The sequence below is a fragment of the Ceratotherium simum genome, chromosome 16, assembly GCF_057802395.1.
Source record: "Ceratotherium simum simum isolate JZ-2026a chromosome 16, ASM5780239v1, whole genome shotgun sequence".
In the NCBI taxonomy this organism is placed as follows: domain Eukaryota; kingdom Metazoa; phylum Chordata; class Mammalia; order Perissodactyla; family Rhinocerotidae; genus Ceratotherium; species Ceratotherium simum.
This window is the reverse complement of record NC_141915.1, coordinates 5,133,576-5,158,581: the sequence shown is the minus strand read 5'-3', so window position 1 is coordinate 5,158,581 and position 25,006 is coordinate 5,133,576. Positions and strand designations below refer to the sequence as shown.

Here is a 25,006-nt window from a genome sequence, read left to right as displayed (position 1 = left end):
CACACACACACAAAGTTGTCATTGAAAAACTCAAAATGAACCTCTGACCCCTATTATATTTTCTTTTCTAGAAACTCCTAGTAATTTGGAATTTTTATCCACATATCTTAGAAAAGGAAACATTTCTTCCTGGTTTGTTCTTACCAGGAGGACTAAAAATATTTTGTATGTGGATTGACCACTTTCTTGTTTCAGATCATTCCGTAAGGTGGTAAATGCACATGTTGCGCTCTCAGCACATGGTGACTGTGCATATAACATGTTACAGGTTTTTTGGCTTCTCAGGAAAGAAGCTATTTCCTTAAGCTTTTGATGGTTCTGAGAAATTACCCAATATTCTCTCCATTGTGCATGACAAATGTCTTGCCCTACTCAAATAATTTTCAGCCATTTCATATCTTTCAGCAAAGGAACCATAGGCCCACTTCTGTCGTGTGGATGGTCCAGCTCTACTTAGATCTATCTTCTGAATGTAACAGACACAGAATTAAGGCATTTCCAGTGATCAGTTTGAAAGGAAAGCAGTGATTCGGAATATAGGAACAGAAACAATTATAAAAAGCTGTCAGAAGTATTCCAGTTAATGACTACTGTATTAACATGTGTGTTCCCTTCTTAAGACATCTTTGAAAATGTCCCATTAGGGCCGGCCCTGTGGCTTGGTGGTTAAGTGCGTGCGCTGCGATGCTGGCGGCCTGGGTTCGGATCCCGGGTGCGCATTGAGACACCACTTCTCTGTCCATCCTGAGGCCGAGTCCCACATACAGCAACTAGAAGGGTGTGCAACTATGACATACAACTATCTACTGGGGCTTTGGGGGAAAAAAGAAAAAAAAAAAAAAGAAAGAAAGAAAATGTCCCATTATATTTTATGTGCTATTTTCATCCTTTGCAAATATTATTTCTATTATTATTTTGATGTAATAGTCATTGTTTTTATTCATCATTCCAGTTTTTTCCACTTAAATTCATTAGGTGCACATTTTGTAATATACTTGCTTTAAATGTGAAGATTTTCAAAAAGTTATTAAAATAACTTTAAATGAATAATTTTAGGGAATTGGTAGGAGAATGTTTTAGGATCATGGGGAAAATAGGCTGCAGAGAAATTTTACTGAAGTTGAAATGCACTATAATTGTACTCGCATCACAGAATCTCAGAGATGGAAAGAACAGGGTCATTAAAGAGAGGTTTCAAGTCACTTTGCTAAGATAATATAGTAGAAAGTTGGTATCTCCTAACAAACCAAATCATTTCCATTTTCAGTTGTGTAGGATCTGAAGTTCAGAAATAAACTGTAATCTTAGAAGAAATGTGTTAATTTTTCAACATGTTCTTGAAAATTCACAGAAAGCATATATAGCTAGTTTTTTAAAGGTGCGTATTCTCTGATAGGCACAAGAATGAAACATTTTTTTTTTCCGAATTCCCCCCAGCCGCCTCCTTTTTGCCTCCCCCCTCCCTTTTTCTCTGCTGTGCAGAGTAATGCGATGATTAAACCAACAGGTGCCAGGAGTGCCGGAGCAGGCTGGCTTTGTGCCCACATGCGTACAGTGGGGATATTGTGTCACTCCAGGTTTTGATGTACTGCTGTGTCCTTGCGAGGGAAGGGATAACCCAGTTGAAATACACACTGCAACTCCTGAGGGATTAAGTGTGTTTCCTTTGCTTTATAGTTCAGAATTTTACAGTTTCTTTGTTTGGGAGTTCTCAGATTGCTTAATGATTTCTCTAGCCCCTATTCCCAACCCCATTGTGACCAGATGTATATTATAGCAGCATTTGAACCTCTGTAGATTTGCCAATTTTATTGCTCAACATGTGGTATAACCTTTTCTTTTCGAGTATGGTATCATTCTTCTGCTGTGGAGTCCCAAATAAAGATGATTTTACTTATTTCTTGCCTTTTAAAAATGTTCATGTTCTATTTTTTTTTAATAGTGGCATTTAAACTCTTTGTAGTATTTTAGGGAACTGTTTCCAAGGTCAAACTGTTGTCATATAATTTTATCACTGTTAATGTTGTCAGTAAGCGTGCCTGTTTTGTTTTATAGTTGTGGAGGGATCCAGAAGAATTTATTAATATGATAGTCTTGTGTCCATATTAGATTATGATAAAGTAGCACTAGTTGAGGAAAGATTTTCTAATCTTTTAAGCCCTAGTTTAAAAGGTATTTTTTAAAATTTTGCAATCTAAATAGTCTGTTCATATTAGTAGCTTTTAGTGGGCTTAATGCATTTGTTTGTTGTTCTTCAAAACTGGACTTCAGAATTAACTATTTTAAAAATGGTTTTTGTAAAGATGGAATCGTAGTCCTTGGCAGCTGTTAGAGTAGAAATTCCTTGAGCTTATTTGAAGTTTTTTTTGGAGGTCTCTTAACCTCACCCTGGACATCCCCTGTTACTGAACATGCTGGCTAAGATGTGGGCCCCAAATTTCATGTATATTAGGAGAAGAGACCGTTTTCTCTTTTTTCCAAATGCTGACCTTGTGCTAAAGTCAGATGATGACATTGGGAGATATGTGGGGTTTAGGGGAGGGGTTGGAATGGGGAAAAATTAAGCATGTGTAAGTACAGATGGAAATAATCCAGCTAGACACAGGCTAAATATGGTGTAGAAAAAAAGGATAATGATGGAACAGATTTCTTAGGAGGAGGGAAGGAACAGGATTGCCAGCACAGGTGGAGGGACCAGCCCTAGGTGGGAGAGAAGGAGAGGAGGTTGCACATGTTGGTAGGGGTGATAGTAGGAAAATGAGAAAGTGTCTTCTTAGAGGACTTCAGTGTTTAATAAAGTGGAAGGCCGTATCATGTATTGAAGGGCATGGGTGGAAGTAGAGGAGACGTCAGATGCTTGAGAGTGGACCAGATTTGAAATCCTCCTCGTGGAGAGGAGCAGATCAAGTTGACTAGAGAGGTGCGTATAAGATTGCCAGGGAGCCGTAAGAGCCCATTTGAAGTTGGTGATTATGAACTTGCAGTGAATCCTCGTGTCCTGTTGGGTGGCTTTTTCCAGCATAGCTCTGCTGCTCAGGCACACACACAGAGAAAAGTAGACTATAGGACAAACCTGTAAGTCCTGAGGTAATTACAGATGTGGCATAAGTACTCTGGTGTCAGGCACGGGGTAAGGTGTATGGAGAACTGCCAGCATGCTGTCCTTGAAGACCTGAAGGGGAGATCAGAAAGCTTAGAGAGGAGCGGGTAAGAGGGCAAGAGCAAGAGAAGAGCCCAGAGAGGTCAGAAGGGCCAGAGCTTTCATGAGGAGCTTTACAAGCCGCGTCAGAGCACTGAACCTTATTCCTTGGGCAGTGGGCAACCATGGAAGAGTTTTCATCTGAAAAGATCACTTTGACTATTGTGTGACAGATTTAAAGAGGGAATCAATACTGGAGGTAGGAAGTAGTTAGGAGGCTGTTGTAATCTAGGCAAAATAAAATTGTAGCCTGAATTAAGGAAGTGGCATTGAGGATGGGGGAAAACGGGTGTATTTGAGAAATATTTAGGATCAATATTTTGTCTTCTGTGATTCTTTCTGGAGGGAAAAAAAGATTCTAATTGGCTATGGCTCCATTATTTATTTTTTGTTTTTTGTGAGGAAGATCAGCCCTGAGCTAACATCCATGCCAATCCTCCTCTTTTTGCTGAGGAATACTGACCCTGAGCTAACATCTATTGCCAATCTTCCCCCTTTTTTTCCCCCAAAGCCCCAGCAGATAGTTGTATGTCATAGTTGCACATCCTTCTAGTTGCTGTATGTGGGACGCGGCCTCAGCATGGCCAGAGAAGTGGTGCGTCGGTGTGCGCCCGGGATCCAAACCTGGGCCGCCAGTAGCGGAGCTCGGGCACTTAACCGCTAAGCCATGGGGCTGGCCCTATGGCTCCATTAATATTGGTTTTATACTAGGTCAGTGTAGTAATTCTTTATTAGTTAATCTAAAGAGGGTCTGTCCAGATTTTGTATCTGTCCTTTAGGTAGAGTTTTTTATTACCTTTTTTCCTTAAGTAGAAAATACATGGTCTTTATAGACAATTGTAAAATACAAAAGGTAGAAAATAATAAATCACCCCACATCTCCCTATGCACAGACAAATATTGTAAATATTTTGATGTATTTTCCTTCCATCTTTTTTTTGGAAAACAGTGTTACAAATTGAGATCTCTCTGGCAGGAGAAAGGGTGACCTATATAGCACGTTTTCTAAAACTAGTCAAAACCAATGTGATTTTCTGAGTTTTTTTACTTATAGGATGTGGTACTTTGGGCCACTAATAAGTATTGGGTGACCTTTTAGACCTTTGTATTATTTTCCTTTAAGGGCAAAGCCTTAAACTCCAGTTTAATGAGAGATGGCTTGAGTAATGAGTGTAGAGGAGAGCATTGCCCCAGTCCCCACATGAGGTGAAAAGCCACTTCTGGTGAATGCTGAAGCTCACATACACTTGCTTTTTCAACGGCGTCCTAGGGAAAAATCAATGAGAACAAGGAGTCTTAATTTGTTTATTCTAGGTACGGCAATAGGGCATTGGTAACAAGGAAAGAGTAATGGCTGACTGGTATCTTAACTGATTTGTAAGCTGAAAGTAATGGCATGTGGAATCTTGCTGAATAAGGTGCCTCTCCCTGATCTTTATTTATTTTTTTTAACATCCCTTTTAACTTGGTCTGAGATTGATTGAGATATTATCTTGGACCTTGGAAGCTGTGAGCCATATTGGAATGACAAACACTTGTTGACAGCTTTGAGAAGATGGATGGAAAAACAAACTTCAACAAGGTTCACAAGTTTGTTTTTCTATTGAATCTTTAGAAGAATGTTGCTGTCATTATTTAGCATAGGGAAAGAAAAAGTTGCACCTTGTTATCAAATTCAATATTTTCTGAGCCTCACTTACAAACATCTCTGGAATACATCTGCTTTTTGCGTAGGGTATGATTAGTCAAAGTAGGAATAAGAGGTTCATCACAGGCCAAATTATATCTGTCCACTTTTGGTATCTGTGTCATTTTAGCTCACAAAATGCAATAATATAATAAGTATATATTGTCTATTAGAAGGATTAATAAGCATATTTTATATCTGAGTGTCATTTCTTTGGAATAATAATGATTATCTGCTAATACAAAAACATAGTATAAGAGAAAAGCAAAAATCTCAAAAATTATAAAGGTTTATCCATTGGTATAATAATGTCCTATATCTTCATCATGTGACTATGAGGAGAAAAAAACAGTCCATTTACTACTTTATTAAATAGGTAGAACTATTAAATTGATTCCCAAACTGATTATGAGACAAAGATTAATACAAATGATTTGTTATGTTTATGTTGACTAATGCCTTTCAGATTACATAAACTAGGAATACCCTTCCTACCATGGGCAAGTTATTTTATAAGTATGGCATGTGTGAAATGAAGTGATTTGGGGTTGTTAGCTTTACAGTGAGTTATAAATAATTTCACTGCGTCTGTCTACCTAACATCTTCCTATTTTCTCTGGTAGTAGAACTTTTCTTTCCTGTAGCAAAAATAATACTTGTGGTTTGAGTGGAATACTGTGTCGTTGTGTCTCTCCACCAACATTCTCCCCATGATGGTTCATGGCCATGATGGTTCTGGACTTTTTCTTTGGAGCTATCAAAGAATGAACTCTGCTAAGGTTGCTAGGAGGATGAGAGTCTGGGGCTGCCAGGGCCGTTTTGCCTGCTTCACAGTAAGAGCCTGCGTGTAGGAATATGCCAAGCAGATTTAAGAGATGGAAAAAGCCAGAGTCATGATAGCACATTTGACACTGAATCCAGTCATTCCTAAAAGCAGGTATGACACTGTTGTAAGAGATAAAGCCCCATTTTTCTTTGAGCCAGTTTTGGTTGTGTTGCTCCCATTTGCAACCCCAAAAACCTGAGTAACATAACAGATCATAAGATTGGTAGAGGGTAAGAAATGTGAAAGAGTATATGACTGACTGGAAGGAAGATGGTGAGGGCCAGAATAGAAATAAAAAAGGAAAAATTTAAAATGAAAAGATTCTAAAAGATGGATGAATTTTTTTGAGGAAAAGAGACTGAGAGAAAAACTTTTTTTGAAAATGTAACATGGGCAGAAAATAAGTTGTTTGCTGAAGGAAAAAGCAAGGTGTTATTCGCTTCTGTCTAATATATTGCTCTAATGTTTGAAATTTTTATAGTCTTCGTGAATTCGGATGTTGGAGCGGAGAGGTATGACCCCTATAGGGTTGACTTAAACTGGAAAGGGCAGAGGTGGAGCCTTGGGTGTAACTTGACCCAGGGAATTGATGCTGGGTCTCTCCTCCACTTCCCTTGTATCCTATTCCATGGCCACAGGCGACCTAAAAGAAAGGAGGACATATTTTCCTGGGCTTTGGTTTGTAAAATCCCAGGGAAGGACTCTCAATGGCCCAGTTTGAATCAGATACCCACTCCATAAACCAATCACTGTGTCCAGGCATGGGGTAAGATACTAGGTTATAGGGCCATTTGTGAACCAATGAACAGACCTTTTAAAAGATGGCAGGTCGAGCACCAGCCTGGCCCCTAAATCAGTATGGCCAGAGCAGCTGTCCAAATTGTGTTCACCACGGCATATTACTTTTGATGGTATTCAAAGTAGTGAGGACATATGAAAAAAGGGGCAGAACAGTATATTCTAAGGGTTGGTAATACTGCATTTGTATTTTATTTTCCACACAAGTTGCAGGAGTTTCACGTCACTGCTTCAGAAGTAGTTGGTGACAAAGGGAATGATAACGTAATGAAAACAAATTATTATAAAGCACAGGAAAAAGATGTGACTACTCTAAAGCCAGCTCTAGGTTCTAAAGTGTTTAAATTTCTTACCTAAATATACTGTGCTTTATGTTTTGGAGATGTGGTTTAAATATCTAAACCAAAGCAGTAAACCTAACTGAAAGGCATTATAGAAAATGCATTAAAAACAGAATAAAGTAGCTTAATGAGCTCTGATCCCTTGGTGCTAGGAAGAAGTGTCGAGCCCTCACTGAAATGAACTGTAAGTCTTGGTTAGCATGGTATTTCTACCCAGATGTTGCTTGTCCTGATAAATTGAAGCATTCATGGGATTCAGAAGCTGCTGCCAGGTTATGGCATCATGGAGTTCATTTGCTACGTTCTAGACCTCTGTTCCCATCTCTGGATGGCAGACTTGCCAGAAATGTAGAAAAGATAATATCTCTTTTCATCCACACGAAATAACTCATTAGAATTTCTGAACTAAGTGTGTGTGCATGGGCACATGTGCGCACACATACACAAACTTGAGAACTGCCAAGATAGTTATTTATACAAGAGTTTCTGTGTTATATTAGATAACACCTTACCAGCATTTAAATAACATGATTTGTAATTGGAATCCTCATTAGTCCTGTGAAATTAAATTAATAGGTCATGAAGGAAAGATTGCTTCAAATACCGATAGAATATGTTTGAATATTGGGGAAGGGAGGGAATGTGAACACACAGAACATTTTAATTACATTGTAACTTAAACTAATTCAATAAAAAATATAGATTCTTACAGGCAAGGAATTTTTAACACTTATCAATTATAATTTTTAAATGAATGTGATGCAATCTACAAATACACATATTTATTTACACTGATGGCTCATTTAATAAGTTATTTATTGAGTGCCTATTTGCACAGTTCTCTTTAACAGTGAGAATTATAAATTCACATATCTCAGGAAGCCTGCCATTTAGATTGTTAGCTTGAAAAGTTAAATACTTTTAAGTAGTGGCACTGTTGAAAGTAATAGAGAAAAAGCCTGTATCAGTTAGAGTTTGATCAGAATGTCAGAACCACTATGAGTGCTATAAGGAGTGTATTAAAGGGATTAGGCCTTATGCGATCCTGGGAGTTAAGTAGTCTCAGTAATGCTGTTGCCTCTGTACCTAGTGCTGGGTCTGAAGTAGGCAGAGACATCAGCCAGGAAAGTAGAGGAGAGCAGGAGCAACCTGGAATCTGCAAGGATGAGCTAAAACTCATGAGGACAAACTGGGACACGTGTCTGTCTCTTGCCTCTTCCAAGCCTACAAGTTTGATGATGTAGGTGACCTACAGAAGAGCTGGTGAGCTTCTCCATGGAGCAGCACGTAGGCTTGGCCCAAGGTTATGAGAAACCGAATGAGCTCAGGGATTAGCTGCAGCCCAAGGAGGTCAGGCAGGAGCTGGAGAATCTGCAGGCCCAGTGTCACTCCAGGCCAGCAAGGCAAACCAACAGATCCACAATTGTATGTGAGCTGCAGTAGTGCCTGACTAACATTCCAAGTGTAAACGTGGCTGCCACTTCATTTCCATCTTCCAGATCTCACGCAAGCTTCTGTGGCTATCTCTAACCTATGCAGGAAAAGGAATTCTGGGCAATGCAGTTCCAGCTTAGCTAAACTGACACAATATAAAGCCATCACGGTTTACTCCTTATTGGCTTGGCACTCAGATACACCTTTCAGTCGTACTTAATTTACAAATAAAGCAAAAAAAAGCAAAATTGTGTTTATGCCAAACATGATGAAATTATCCCTCTTACAACCAAAAATTCTCTAATCCACTCCCCAAAAGAGAATGCAAAGTCTCTTTATTCATCTTTGAGTGATGTTCATTTCTCTTCAAGCTGAGTCACAGTCACCCTTGATATTGTATAACTTAAATACAGTCATGCACCATGTAACGGTGTTTTAGTCAACAACAGACGGCACATATAACGGTGGTCCCATGAGATCAGTACTACAACCTAGATGTGTAGTAGGCTATCCCATCTAGGTCTGTGTAAGTGCCATAAGGGAGGAAGAAATTTTCCTCTACCCTTGTAGATTCTTCTGGCTGGTCTAAGAATTAAATTGACGGGAGAAGGATTAACAAGAGAAAAACAAACAAAAATTTAATAACGTGTACATGGGAGAAACCCAGGAAAACCAAGTAACTCACCAAAATGGCCAAAGCTCTCACCTTAAATACCATCCTCAGCTAAAGATAAAAGAAGATGTTGGAGGTGAGGAGAGTCAGGGACTTGAAAAGGAAGGCAGGCAATTCACAGGTAGGTGAAAAGAGGCAAATGTTTGGAAAACAAGTGTTTGGCCACACAGAAACAGAAGAACACAGAGGGGAGCCCAACAAACAGGCTTTTCTAGGTTCCTGCCTGTCTACCACCTATGGTTATGCTTCATGTTATGCTAAGGTGATAGCTCGCTTCCTGAGACAGATATTTTTTATCTGAATTCTTTTAGGCAGTTAGGAGGGAGGTAACGAGAAAAACTTTCTGAGTATTTTGTTTCTTAAAAATAATCAGCCTAAAATAATCCTCATGTTAAAGAGACACATTTTGGGATGGCAGATGTTGTTCCCCTTCACTGCATTCTATGTTGTTCGTACAAGGACAAAATCGCCTAACAATGCATTTCTCAGAATGTATCCTCATCGCTAAGCGGCTTCTGACTGTACTAAGACATGAGATTAAGTACTGTTAACGTATATTCAATAGTAGGTGAATGGGAGAAAGGAATAAAAAATTTGGTTTATATATACAAATATATTTATTATCAAAATAAGAAAAAAAATACTCAGAAATATTACATTTCTTGTTTCTGCAAATGGTCTCAGGGTCGTAGCTGGTGTTTATAACCAGCTTCTTCTGCCAGCCATTCCATGTTCCCTTTGTCCTTGGCAAGCCCCTTGGGTAGTTGTAGTTCCTCGCCACATGAGATGACCCAAAACTTAGTTCTTGAAGGGTCTGGAACTGGAACTGTTATACACTGTAAAGCAACAGTCCACTTTGTGAAACAGTTTTACAGTTTCTTAAGTAGTTTAAATATACATCTACTCTGTAATTCACTCTGCTATATTTACCTATAAGAAATAAAAGCATATGCTCATAAAGAGACTTGTACACAGATATTCATAGCAGCTTTCTTGTAATAGCCAAAAACTGGAAACAACCCAAATATCCATCAACGAGTGAATGGATATACAAATTGTGGTATTACTGTATAATGGGATATTACTCAGCAATAAAAAGGAATGAACTATTGATACACTCAGCAATATGATGAATCTCAAAATAATTATGCCAAGTGAAAAAAATCCAGACAAAAAAAGAGTGCATATTATATGATTCCATTTAAATAAATGTCTAGAAATTGCGAAAATCTGTAGGGACACAAAGTAGTTCAGTGGCTATCTGAGGAGGAGACGCAGACAGGTGGATGGGAGAAGGGGATTACAACCAGGCATGACAAGACTTTCGGGAGTGATGGTTATGTGCAGTATCTTGACTGTGATGATAGCGTCACGAGAATATATGTATGCCAAAACTTACCAGATTATATACTTTAAATATATGCAGGTTATTGTATATTGGTTGTACCTCAATAAAGACAAAAAAAAAAAGATTTAACCTAAAAATGAACAATCTGTATTTTTATTTACCAGAGCGATGCTGCTACAGGGTGAAATCACAACAGATTTATTCACTTGATTTGCTACCTTTTTAATTATATAATTCTTGACAAGTGTTTATTTTATTTGCATTATTTCAGTTTTGCATAAGGTGCAACCTCACTTCCAAGTGGTTCAGACAAGTGTCATGGGGATTGAAAGGAGGAAGGGATCACATTAAGTCAGAGGTTTAGGCTTCAGTTTGGGTAGTTGAACTTGACCTTAGTCTTGAAGGCAGGGTGAGATTTGTTAGATGAAGAGTTGGGGAACGTCAGTCTAATCAACGGGTGCAGACGTAGGTGAGAAATGAGCAGACGCTCTTTACGTGGTCAGTCCTCACAGCAGTTTTGTTATGTAGAGGAATTATTCTCATTTGCTGCTGAGGAAACTAAGGCTCTAGACACTAAATGTTTCTTCCAACCTCAGAAACTGGCAAAGTCTCCAACTCCTATGGGCACTTTGCTATGTTCATAAGACAGTGACAAGTGTGACAAGGGGGAAGAAATAAAGTAAGTGGTAAGGTTGGAAATAGTCATAGGGTTAGATCAGGGATGGCCTTCAAACGATATAACTTTTAAAGAGTTTCAACTTTCAGAGTCCATTGGGGAATGAGCAGTGAGGATACCATTAAATATTTTTGAGCAAATAGGTTTATTATGATTCAGTAGTAGTGGCAATAGTAGAGTGAGATGGGAAGGGTAGATTTGAGAGATATTATGAAGTCCAGATTATTAGGACTTGATGATGAATATAGTTGGCCAATGAATAGAAGAAATCAAAGCTGATTGTAAAGATTTTGATATGGGTTATAAGAGAAAAAGTTGTATATTTGACAAATAATGAACTCTGGAGAGGTCCCTGATTTTCATGGAAGGGTGTTGAGTTCAGTTTGGCACACGCTGAATTTGTGATTATTTTGAAACATTCAAATTAAAAACACCAGCAGTCAAGTGACATTACAAAATCAGAGCTCAGGAGAAAGTCAGGGCTGCACATGTAGTGGTTTTACTTAAAGATAGAGGAAACGCAGAGGGTTGGGGTCTGTACCTTGGGCAAGGCTCATGTGTTAGAGCGTAAAGGAGGATGTTGGTTCCTCTTTATCTCTACTGCCACAGCCGTTGTTCAGGCCCTACCATCCTTCACCCAGGCCATTACAGTCTGTTTTGTCAAAACCATCCTCCAAGTGGCAGTCATAGTGATCCATCCAAAATACCTCTCCTACATGATAGAGTCATGGCACATTAGCATGGCATGTGAAGCTCTCCGTGATCTGGCTCTTTGCCTGCCTCCGGAGCTTCATCACCAGCTGGCCAGCAACACTGATAGTAATGGTGGTTAAATTAGCACCTTCTGTCTGCCAAGCATTATACTGTATATCAGTATCTTATTAATTCTTACATCAACCTTGCAAGTTATATATTATTATCCTCATTTTACAGATGAGGAAACTGGGTTTTAGACCAGGTTACACAGCCATTAGTCAGTGGTAAAGTTGAAACGTAACCCTGATTTCTCTAACCACAAAGCCCTTAACCTCTGTGCTATGCTGAATTCCTTCTAAGCGCGTCATGAAATTTCTGCCTCCCACGCCTTTCTTTCTGTATGCTTCCCTTGTGTCTGGAGTGCTCTTCCCTCCTGTCCAATCTCCTTAAATCATCTGACTCCTGCTGAGTCTTTAAGCCCATTTAAGAGTGCTTGAAAGATATTTTTCCTGCCTTTCCTGCCTCCCCAGCTGGTTCAGAGCCCATTCTCTCACAGCCCATAATCCTTTGCACATTTCTCTTTCATTGTACTATACACATTATTATAATTATCTGGGTTCTTATATCCCGGTCTTTCCATTAGATTAGGGGTCGGCAAACTTTTCTGTAAAGGGCCAGGTGGTAAATATTTTAGGTTTTCTAGGCCATATCATCTCTGTTGCAATTACCCAACTCTGCCATTGTGGTGTGAAAGCATCCATAGCAATATGTAGACACGTGAGTGTGGCTGAATTCCAATAAAACTATTTATGGACACTGAAGTCTGACTTTCACTTGTCACAAAATATTCCTCTTCTTTTGATTTGTTTTTTTAATCATTAAAAAAATGTAAAAACCATTATTAGCTTGTGGGCCATACAAAAACAGGTGCAGGCTGGATATAGCCCAGGAGCTATAGTTTGCTAATCCCTGCATTAGAGTGTGAACTTCTTCAAAGCAGGTACTGAACTGAATTAACTTATATATCCCCATTGGATGGCCTTTGGTCGGTGCTAAGGAAACTGTTGAGCCTAAAGAGGAACATGGGGAGCGTGTAGAATTAGGAGAACCGCTGTTAAGCAGTGTATCCGAGTCAAGAGAGGACTGTGTTTTAAAAAGAGAGGGGATTATTCTGGGGATTTATCCTGTAGGAATAATTGCACACATATGCAGATGCATATTTAGGGATATTTGTAATACAGAATGATGACAACAACCTGGACGTTCATCTGTACGGGACTGGTTTTGTGATATATCCATAAAGTGAAATACTCTGTGGTCGATAAAAAGAGTAGCCACCACAGTTGCTTGCAAGAGAATCCAGTTCAAAAAAGCCACCTGGAGAATGAGCACTGCCATCTCCTAACCTGGGGGTCTTCTCGTGTAGTCATGGCTTCAGGTAGAGCGGGAGAGGCAGTGCAGATTCCCCGATGTTTCGTTTCTTACTCCGACTACAACCACATTGTTGGACTGCACTTGTAGCCAGGAAGCTCTGAAAACCCAGACTCAGCAGACGCTTCCTTTTACAATGCATTTAAATGCTTAACATGCATAGCCCATCCTTACTGAAGGTCAGCCGTCAGAAAAGAATATCTGTTATTCTCATATTCCTGTATATAATACATGCTCTCTTATGTTGTTGTGGGAATAGTAGTGGTCGTTATTGGTGTGTGACCCTTTTATTTCAAGGGTCTGAGAATACCAGATACCCAACCATTGGCTAAATGGGACAGTCGTTAGAGCCCGGTGTGAGACCCTAGGCTTGCTAAATGACAGGGAATCCTCATTGTGGATGACTCTACCCAGGGTGCTGTGAGTGAACACAGTAACCGGAAGTGAATGAAAGAAGAAAAAGTCATTTTATTAGAAGATATCATTGTGTTTAGGGATATTGAAACATTATTAAAAAAAAAAAAGTAAAGACAACTAGTACCATAGGATAGGGAGAAAGGAAACGTATGTCAGATTTTTTAGAAAATGAAGGGAAACACATCTTACCAGATGTCTTAACCTGTAAAGATGAATTCTAAATGCTCAAATAGTTCAGGATAAAATTTTCTTTCATTTTAACATTTACATACTACTAAATAGTACTAGATGATTTTATAAAATACAATAAACAAAATGTTACTTTACTTATTTCTAGACTTATCTTTTAGCCCTAGTATTTCTTTTTTCTAGCATTTACAGAACACCTATTAAATACAACTCACTGTATGGAGAGCTGTGGTTCATACAGACGTATGGATATACTCAGACCAGATATTTCCACAATCTGATAGATAGATTTTTCTTGAAAAAAGTTTTCTTGGTTAAATAAGTTTGGGAAACGCTGGCTAAGCAATGTTAATTAGATTTCTCAGAGCCTTTATTATACTAATCTGATTTGACCTTGGAGTCATTCTTTCTAAGAGCAACTCCAGACTATTAGAGAACATAGTTGGGGAAGTACTAACTTAGACCTTCAACTGAATTATTGTTTCATCTACTGATTTGCTTCAAGCCCATTTAGTCAAAGACATTCTCAAATAATAACCTAATCAGCACATTTTTTGAGCACTCTGTTGTACCAAAAAAGGTGACAAGTAAGAGACATTGATAACAAATTTAAGAACATATTGTGCAGTTTGTCAAGGCTTTGGAAAGTGAGTTTTGATGATCCCCTGGACCTTGTCCTTTAATAGATGAACAAGAAACAGTACTTTAGGGTGACCATACCAATATGTTGTCTAAACTGGGGTGCTTTGAGAGTGAAGGGCTTGCTGTTAACGCTACGGGGACCACAGGTGTGAAGGAGGACTATCCCAGGGAGAGAGGGATGGCTACATTAGTCACGGCATAACCTCATCACTCGTGTACAGTTTCATCTGGGATCTTAATTATTTCAGCCCTGGTTCTTGACTTTAGTAGCCTGTTTCCCAGAGCTGATTGATTCTTGGTTGATTCACAGGCTTTGGGATGTGTGACAGGTTCTGAAGTCATTTATAGCAGTAATGCTTTAAACCTGAAACAGTGGCTTTGAAGAATGCAACTGTGTATGTAACAAGTAACCTTCAAAGGGGATAGAAGTGGAACTGTGCATATTCCTGACAGTTACTGTATAGAATTTTTAAAATGTCTCTCCCAGAGAAGTTTCCTCCAAAGAGTACCAAGAGTATTAGTTTGTACTATCAAAATTAAAATGAAATTTACTGTGTAAAAAATTGTAGAACCAAAGCAGAAGAGAAGAATTGTTTCATTTATATTTAATGTTTTCTGTCTTTTTTTTCAATCTTTTTTGCAGTTTTTTGAGGTGCCGTTTGATTCAAACATGAATAGAACAAAGAACAGACCTCTGGTTCGTGGACAGATCAGGTAAAATCATGAATATAAGTCTCTTCCACATTATAGAACATTCATTTGCTTATTCATCCTGAATTGTTTCCCAGTCTTCTACCTTGAATTGTGCAGTGAAAGTAACACACCCAGAAGGGACATGTTGGTGTGGATACACAGAACTTATCAACTCTAACCAACAAGTGCTAAATGCATCTAAGATTTGCAGTTTTGTGGTGGGAGTAACTCATGTGCTAGATTTCTTTACTAAGTTCAATTTTGAGACATGGACTGGTTTTACTTGTAGTGGCTGAAGAGAAAAACATTCCATTAACACAGATGATTTCAGACAAATCCATATAGAGTCTCAGAAGAAAGCTATGTCTGAAGGCTTCTCTTTTCAGATAAACTGATAATGCTATTATATGCCAAGTAAAGTACTGCCTCCATTACTTTCCTTTCTACCAAATTCAATTAAGTAGAACTAAAAGGCATATAAATATTTTAATATCACTAATGGTTAATAATTAAACATTTTACTTCCCAGAGACCTGAAAACTGGCATTTTAAAATATTTTTTAAAATTCAGTAGATATCGCAAGCTGAGAGAATAAAAAGAGCCAAATGGTTTATACTGACTATTCTAAATCAGTGAGTCCTCTCGTCGTATTTCCAGACAATGCCTTCATGGAGCTTAAAGTTTATAGGGGTAACATTTGTGGATCAAATAATCACAGATATGAAGTAAAACAATACAGGAAACAAATGCAGATACAGTCAGATAAGTCTATGTAAAGTGAGTCTTAATATTAGCTGTTATTAGCCATTTAATTTTTAAATGAATTTAAAATGCCATTATATTGAAAAGGGCACTAGAGCCAGGTGAAAATATATAAGAACAGAAATCTCATATCTACTGATATTTATATTTTTGAAATATAAATAAAGCTATCTGCCGTGTTTATGTTTAGAAAGTGTCAGAAGTACTTTTACTTGAATAAAGTTGTCTTAGAGGGGCGAATGCAGCCTCTATGACCAGCTCAAAAGCTAAAAGCTGCTCTTGCCACTGGTCATATCACAGGTAAATTCTCACTTACTTGGAATTTCTATCCAGCCATTTTTCCTCAGTGAAATCATACTTTCCTTTAGAACCAAGGAGGAGGCAAGCCCAGCAAGTAGTCATTAGGCATATAATGGTAATCAAATAAAGGCCCGTCATTCTACTAGTGCCTCATCTTACTTTGCCCCATGTGGTCGTTTCCTGCACTCAGAAAGCAGTGTATCAGCACATCCGGGAGGGAGGAGCATCATGGCCTTAGCAGTTGGTATTGGCAGTGCCCTTCCTTTAAAGGAGAGAGGCTGCAGTACAATTATTAGTCTTGTTAAACTTGTAACTTCATCTTTTGTTTGCAACATGACCCAGGCAGAATCTCATTTATGATAATAAACTTTAATTGCTATTTTAGAGGGCAAATTATAGGCCTGAAAAAAAGTAACTCAAACTTATTTTTACAGCTAGGACATATTATATTAAATAGGTACAAGGAGCTGTTACGAGTCTGGGGCAGAAATGTTGCATTGAGAAACATAGTTTTAAAACTGAAGACTTTATATCTTGCCAGTTAGTGTTTATTATAATTCAGTAAATTATTATCTACTACACAGATATTTTGTAAGTGGGTGGCCGTAGAGGTGTAGTAGAGTTTTACAGACTATCCATTAACATTTATTTCTCGGCTTTGGTGGTTCTCGCGATCGTAACAGCTATTGGGCATTTAATTACAAAGCCTAGTCAGTTTATTTTGAAATTCTCTTTCTAGTATTTACTACCCCATTTGATTTGGGCCGATATGCCTTGTTGAATCTATACAACTTCATAGGTTGGTTTACAATTTGGCATATAAAGGGTGATCTGTGTTATGGTTGATGGGCAGCAGTGTAGGAAATCTGGGAAAGAAATCTTTGAAAGGCTTGTGCTGATGACAGCTATCTTAGCCTTTGTACATAGTGTGGTTTCTGTCCATGCTAAGGACATTTTTGGAAAAAACATATTTCATTAACTTTTTCAAGTGATTGCAGTTTGTTTTTGAAAATTTTTATTTACGTGAACAAAATTATATTCTAAGGCAACAAAGTAATATAGTAATATTTAAGGAAAGAAACATATGCCTGGACTTGTTGTTCTGCAATTTCTTGAGGACCTGGGGAAATACCCTAAAGGAGCCCTTTGCTTGTGTGGACCCATCGATGCAGTTGTGTGTGTGCATGGCTGCCGTGCTTTTAGTCCTCTCTTCTAGAAAAACATGGTGGGGAGTATGGGCACTGAATGCCTTATAGAGCTGACAGGAAGATAGTGTTTGTTTTTTGTTTGTTTGTTTGGTGAGGAAGATTGGCCCTGAGCTAACGTCTATTGCCAATCTCCCTCTTTTTGCTGAGGGAGATTAGCCCTGAGCTAACATCTGTGCCCATCTTCCTCCATTTTGTATATGGGATGCTGCCACAGCATGGCTTGGGGAGTGGTGCGCAGGTCCATGCCCAAGATCCGAACCCATGAACCCCAGTGAACCCAACCACTATGCCACGAGGCTGGCCCCAGATAGTGCTTTTTTGCTTATATAGTTTATTCTTTATTCAGAAAGGATTAAAGATATCATAAGACTATCTTAGTAAAATAGAGAAATATATAAAGAATATTAGGGTTAGGAAAAATAGAATATGGGATAAATGGTAAGATCACAAGAAAAGCTTATCAAATTCAGGTAATTAATAAGGTTGAACTGGAAATTTAACTGTACATTTCCTGGTGAAATCATGGTTATGTCATAATGAAGAGCATTACATGCATTATTTAGAGTTAATTCTCACTATAGCACCATGAGGTAGTGCTGTTAAATTCCCCCCATTACTCAGGTGAGAAAACTAAGAATCCAAGTATTACAAATAAGTAGCAGACCCAAAATTTAGCCTAGTCCATTTGACTCCACACCCTGAGTTCCTAATGACAACACATAACTGTCTCTAAAAGTCTCTTTGTCCATGAGAAGAAAACATCCCTCTAGGCAGACTGAACTTCTGCCTTGTAGTTCTTAAAAAATAAGAAGGGACACTTTGACGATATGAGAAGAATGTCCTCAGTGACTTCTGAAGAGGAAGCAAATAGCAGATTTCTAAGACATCTCTCAGTGCAAACCCCAGAGACAGAATACCAAAGAACAGCTCCCAGTGAGAACCACCTAGAGTGTGTGGCCTTGAAGCAAGTGGGGAGGAGGAAGCTCTTGGCCAGACATCTTAGCCCAAGGATGCATCTCTAGCAGTTCAGCTTGATCCAGGAGTTAAACTGAGAAGTGAAAAGAAAGAGGAGAGGAGGTGCCAATGTTATGTATCAGGTGATGGCTAGGATCTAAGAGATCTGCTGTAGGGAAAGTGCTCTGCTACATGGTATATTGTGAAGTCGGCTAAAGGTCAAGTGACTGTTCATCCCAGTTTGCCCAGGACGATCCTGGTTTATACCTGTTGTCCCAGCAGAGTTATTGATAGTGTCCTCTTTCACTCTCAACAATGTCTAGTTTGGATAATAACCATATGCCACGCTATATGAAAGGGATGATGGTGATGATTATGATGGTCACGGAATTTCCTTATTTTTAAGGCTATTTCATACAAATTCCAATTGCTTATTTTGCCTAGAAGAGAAAAAGGGCATAAATGCAAAGCATGATGTATCTAAATCAGTTTGTGGGTAGACATTGTAATACAGACCCCTTTAAATAGCTGCTTAAAAATGACACTCATATTTTTAAGTTTTCTTATAAATTGGAAAAGATAAAGATAGTCAATTGACTTGTTTGGACATTTCTGGCAAAAATGTCATGGCTCTTAATGATTGTTGTGAGGAGGGAATTGGGCTTAGAGCTCCCTTTTATTCTCTGGCAAAGAACACACCTGAGAATTTGTATGTCACATATCAGGAACTCACATTGAAGGGTGAGTAAACGCACTTGAGCAGTTGAATCTGCAGACTCAGTCATATAATGAAGGTAGATGTTAGAGAAGTTTACCTTCTAATTAAAAGTAAGGTTCGCTGTAATCCAGTTTTAACTTGGTGACTGGGAAAAAGTAAAAGCAATTTTTAAAAAATTTATGTAATAAGAAACATCTGAGTCTTCAGATATTCTTCATATGGTGAGTATAGTCTAGTGAAAAATGTTATCTAACTGACTCTAAGCTTAGGCAAGTCACTGAATTAATTTTTCCACACCACTGCTTCCTCACAAGTAGAAGGGGATCATATTTCCTACCCTGTTCATCTCAGAACATTATTGTTGGGATAACAATAAGATCCACAAAATCATGTAAATAAAAGGGTATTGTTGGGGAACGGGTTTAAAACTCTAGAGAAATGTAAAGTTGTTTGCAGAACTTTCATCTGTTTTCAAAATTTGCTTTGAAATATAAATATTTCAGTACTTATCAGGCAGTAACATAAAAAATTCAGATTAGTTTCAAGGGATCGGGAGAAGGAAGCAAAACCTTTGGCAAATAAGAGAACTCAGAAAGTGAAAGTTATATGTTTCCATTATCATGTTTAAGTTCGTATGACCAGTGGCAGGTTGTTGAATCCTTCATTCATACTATCATCATCAGGACGTGTTTATGGAGAATATTGTCCCTGTAGAGAACTTGCTAGTTGCTAGAGATACAAAGAGGTAAATGAGATGGTCTCGCTTCTCTCAGACTCACACTGAAGAGATGGCGACATACATGCATAAGGCCACTCAGTGCTATCAAAGGTAGAGTTCACTCCACAAATGTATTTTTTGAATGCGCCTACCAGCCCGGCACTGTGTTAGACGCCAGACGTGCGGTGGTAAATACTACACTGGGGACACGCTTGGTTGACGTGGGAGCACAAAGAGGGGAACCTGACCCAAACCGAGGAGGTCAAGAATGCCTTACCAGAGGGAATGCGGTCTTGAAGCTGAGCACCAAAGGATGAGTAAGAACTGAGCCACTCTGGCTGTGCTTTCCAAGCCCTTCTTTCTCTCCCGTCCTCCTCTGTCTGCTCGTCGTTGGTGGTCCCCCTTCCTGTCCCACTCTTCCGCTGCAGTGACTACACTCTGCACTGCTGTACCTGCAGCCCAGATTGCTCTTCTGAGCCTAACCCTTTGAAAATCTCTCTCGGGCTGCCCCTGTAGGCATCCCAGATTCCAGAAGTATATACCTTAGTTTATCGTTTTCTCTCTCAAATCTGTCTTTTTCCTTATATACTTGTTAGTTTACATTCCAAAGTCAGGCATCTGTAAGTCATTCTAGACGTGCTTTTTCTCTTATTCCCTTCATCAGATTATTCAACAAATCGTGTCTTTTCAACCTCCTAAATTACCCTGGAATCTGTGCCCTCTCACCCCACTGCTTTAGTTTCAGGCCAGCGTCAGTTTGGCATGGGTTGTTAAAACCACATCCCAGCTGGTTTCTCTACCTTCTCTTTAACCCTCTTTCTATCTCTCTTCCACTCAGCTGGCAAGTGGGTCTTCCTTAAGTGATCACATTAGTTTCTGGCTTAAAACTTTTGGGGGTCTTCCAAACTCATTTAAGAAAAATATTTGTTTTAAATTCTTTACTGTGTTATACAAGGCCTTTAGGAGTCTGATCCTTCCCAGTCCTTCTAGCTTCATCCCCCACTATGTTCACCGCTTTTCATTTATGCTTTTATGTTATATTGTGACTAAATGGAACTGCTGGTTTTTTCACCAAAGTGCCATGCTTTCTCTTATCTCTGCCAGGTGTGCTCACCTTGCCCTTTTATTGCCTGGGTAGGTTTTATGCCAAGCATTACTTCTTCTGGAAGGGATAGCTGTTTCCATACTGCAGTGAGGTGGCGTTAGATGTTTTGTCTTGGTGCTTTCATTGTTCCTTGTGCATACCTCTATCACAGCACTGCTTAGCATACTATAGATTGTCTCTTTCCTTGTGCTTCTTTCTTTAATATGCTGTGAGTTCTTCCAAGACAAGGATTGAGTCTTCTGTTTATCTCCAATGCCTAGGATCATTTACATATTTTCTGAGTGCCTAATATGTGCTAGGCACCATTGTTTTATTTTTTTCTTTGGTGAGAAAGGTTGGCCTTGAGCTAACATCTAATGCCAATCTTCCTCTTTTTTGCTTGAGGAAGACTGTCACTGAGTTAACATCTATGCCAGTCTTCCTCTATTTTGTATGTGGGCCGCTGCCACAGCATTGCTTGACGAGCCATGTGCAGGTCCGCACCTGGGATCCGAACCCGCGAACCCCAGGCCACCAAAGCAGAGCACGCAAACTTAACCACTATGCCACCTGGCCTGCCCCTCGGCACCATTATTAATGTTGTGATACAGCAGTGAACAAAACAAAAGTCCTTAACGTCATGGAGCATGTATGCTAGCCATCAAATCTGGCAGATCGCTGATGCTTAATGAGGGATGGATGGATGGACAGACGGTCAGACAGACAGATGGACAGACAGACAGATGTTAGAGAAGTAGAAGTGACCTCACAGGCTAGGGAAATACAGACATGAAGACACTGAGGCATGAATACATGACATATGGCATCAGGGCAATGAGGACAGGAGTGGGGAATTAGGAGAGGAAGTGACATGAACATTAAGAGAGAACCTGTAGACTTTGACAGATGAATTGACTTTGGGTAGATGGACAGTAAAGCAAAGATCATGACGGGCAAGATGAGCATGGTGAGCAAAGGTCCAAAGAGGGAAGTGTAATATATGTGTTTAAGGATAAAAACAAATGACCTGGGCCGGCCCTGTGGCTTAGTGGTCAAGTGCACACGCTCCGCTGCTGGCGGCCCGGGTTTGGATCCTGGGTGTGCACCGATGCACCGCTCGTCCAGCCATGCTGAGGTGGCGTCCCACATACAGCAACTAGAGGGATATGCAACTATGACATACAACTATCTACTGGGGCTTTGGGGAGAAAAAGGGGAAAAAAAAAAGGAGGAGGATTGGCAATAGATGTTAGCTCAGGGCCAGTCTTCCTCAGCAAAAAGAGGAGGATTGGCATGGGTGTTAGCTCGGGGCTGATCTTCCTCACACACACACACACACACAAAAAAAAACAAATGACCTCGCCGAACTTTGAGGGAAGGATTTGTGTAGGAGAAAAGTAAGGAAATAAAGCTGGGAAGGACGTTGGGGAAAATGTGCCTTCCACACTAAGTAGTGAGGGCTGTTCTGTAGGAAGTGGGCCATGGTCCATGTTGTTCTCGAGCTCCTAACTAGTACAACAAGTCAAGAAATAGAAATAAAGGGCGTATGTATTAGAAAGGAAGAAATGAAACAGACAATGTGATTGTTTACATCAAAAATTCAAACAGATCTATGAAAAAGCTTAGCCAGGGCACGAGATACAAGGTCAACATACAAAAACCAACTGTAGGAGTTCTGCTTCTGGCACGAGGACATGAGCTGCTCCACAGACATGTTCCCCAGTGAGGTTGGGCTAGGCAAAGAAGTCTTAAATAATGACATCTGTTCTCTGAAATGTTCCCGTCTGCTATCAACATCTCCACCTTTCTTAAATTCTGCCACTCTTTGTACAAATACCACACAATTCATTGTAAGGTAGAGTAGCAAAGGAGACATTAGAACATATCCCCCAGAGAAGTTCCGCCCACTGGCAGTCGACTCCTCACAACCACCACAAGTTCATAGGAAATCTCTGCTTAGCTACGCGGCCAGCACTCAGCGTTGAGACAGAATGGCGTAAACCCTGCAGGGAAGGGAGCAGAACCCTTTAGAATTCTCCACCTCTCCTCTACTGCGAGTCATCTGAAAGGCAGAATGGTCTGAATGCCCAGCCATCTAAATATAGACTTTTCTTTTGTTCCCTCTTTTAATTGAACTCAGTGATTCTCAAACTTTAGTGGACATAGTCATTATTTTCCAGAATGTACATAAATAAGCTCTCTTGTACTTTATGGATGACTTCAGGGGATTTTGAAGGATAATTTTGAGTATAATATATTTTCACCTTAGGGCCTGACCTAAATAAACTGAATTAACTGCAGCTCCACTGTGTTTCAAGAAAAGGAAAAAGCATCTGGTCCTCTTACACCTTTGATTGCCAGCCTTAGTGCTGCTTGCCTTTCTTTTTACTGAGCTGCTATTTATCTATATTGTTTCAGATGATGGAGAAAGTGACATCGAATATATTTAATAGACAAGGAATAGTAAGATAATTGGCTGTTTTTGAAATAGTCAATTACACTAAAAATATACCCTTTACATTTTAGGCAACAGAAATTTTCTGTAATTTTTTTAGGAATCAAAGGGGAACATCTTTACAGCTAAAATACCATTTAATGAGAATAAAATCTATGAAATTACATTGTCATTTGTTTCATTTGCCCAAGGAAAATACACAGGATAGTAGTTTTAATTAATTATCTGTTGTTTACCTACATAAAATGCCAATTCTATATGTGTAAGGTATCACAGTAAAAAAAAAAAGTGTCCACTGTTTGGGAAAATACAGTTTTTCTTGTCTTCCTCACTAGAGGAAAGAAAAGGCATTTTTATACTAAGATGACATGTTTGAATTTATCCTAACTCTTGCAGACACAAGAAGTTTGTAGTTATTCTGATGGCCTATTCTAAAGAACACTGTGGCCTTAAAACAATTGCCGGTGGTTAATAGAAACATCCTTTTGCAGCTTCTATTTACCAAATGTAATTCCTGTGGAAACACTTGACCCCACTGGCTTTCTGCTTTTTACTTCAGCTTTGGGGCCTTTATGATAGAATTGTTTATCAGAGTCTTTAATGGCTTGGGGGCCACTTGATGAATTTGAGTGCGTTGTACCTCCCATCACTTAGGAAGCATCCCAGACGCTCGTGGATGAACCCAGAGTCTTGGTGCATTTGGCTAAAGAGCTCTAGCATCTGAATTTGAGGACGTCTGGAGAGAAGTGCTCCAGAGGGTCAGAATGGTGCTGCTTTAACCTCTAGTATCGGCTCCTCACCTCAGAGTTTATCCCTATTAATTTGAAATCAAACCGCTCCATCTCTTCCCCTGAGGCTGAGCATGAGCACAGCCACATCACAGCCTAAGGGATCCAACAGTCATGGTAGTCTGGATGCACGTGTTGGTAAGTGGAGCTTGTCATAGGCAATATCAAGAAGTAGTTTATCTGACCCCTTCGAGCCTCCTCTTTCTCTGCTGTTTTTATATCCTCACTAGAGACTCTCTTCCTTCCTGCCCCTTAGATTCACACAGGTCCTTGAACTCCTTCCACTTAATGAAGCTCTGTGTTTACTTGGAAGATTGGTCCTAATTGGATAAAATGGATTTCGTAGTTTCAGGGTGGCTCAGGGGAGGGGTCAGAGGAAGAGGAGTGGTTAAAAGTGAATGTCCCCTGCAGATCTTCCTAACATGTACCTCAGTTCTTAGGAGGATAAGACCAAATATTTTTCCACAGATTATAGCTACCAGAATCTAACACCTATTTTTGGAAGTTGGGGGCCCACTGGCCCCTTGGGACCCCAGCTCTAAGACCTGGAGACCAGCTTGCCTGAGAGCAGGTGTTGGGCTCAGACTCTCCCTGGGGTCTCTCTCAGTACCTCTCCCAACTCTACTGCCCTATTGGGTCCTTTTCTTCTGACTTAATATTTGAACAAGTGGTCCTTCTGTCTTAGAGAAAAATCTGTTAAATCAGCTGCTCCATTCTAGTTTTTCTTCTATTCTCCTCTTTTTATAGCCAGACTTCTGGAAAGAGTCACCACTCACCCCTTCACCAGTTACACTTTAGCTTCCACCCTCACTATTTATCTCTGCCTTTCTCTGTACTTCCACTGCATTTTTCTCTCTGCATATTGGCTCCTCTGATCTCACTTTCACTTAAATTGACTCATCATCAAAATGGTAACCTCAGCCTTAGCCCTCAGGGTCTTCCAGCTGAGTCGTCTGTTCCACTTCCAA

General features: G+C 39.5%; 1 protein-coding gene across 2 annotated transcripts in view; it reads left to right on the top strand.

Moving 5' to 3' along the window:
- The window catches only part of COX10 (cytochrome c oxidase assembly factor heme A:farnesyltransferase COX10), a 125,423-nt gene that overhangs the window by 74,336 nt on the left and 26,081 nt on the right, over positions 1–25,006 (top strand). For both annotated transcript variants that reach the window (XM_004433045.3, XM_087440407.1), the window contains exon 5: positions 15,001–15,071. In XM_004433045.3, coding sequence (XP_004433102.1) covers positions 15,001–15,071 — 71 coding nt within the window. The remainder of the gene's footprint in view (positions 1–15,000; positions 15,072–25,006) is intronic.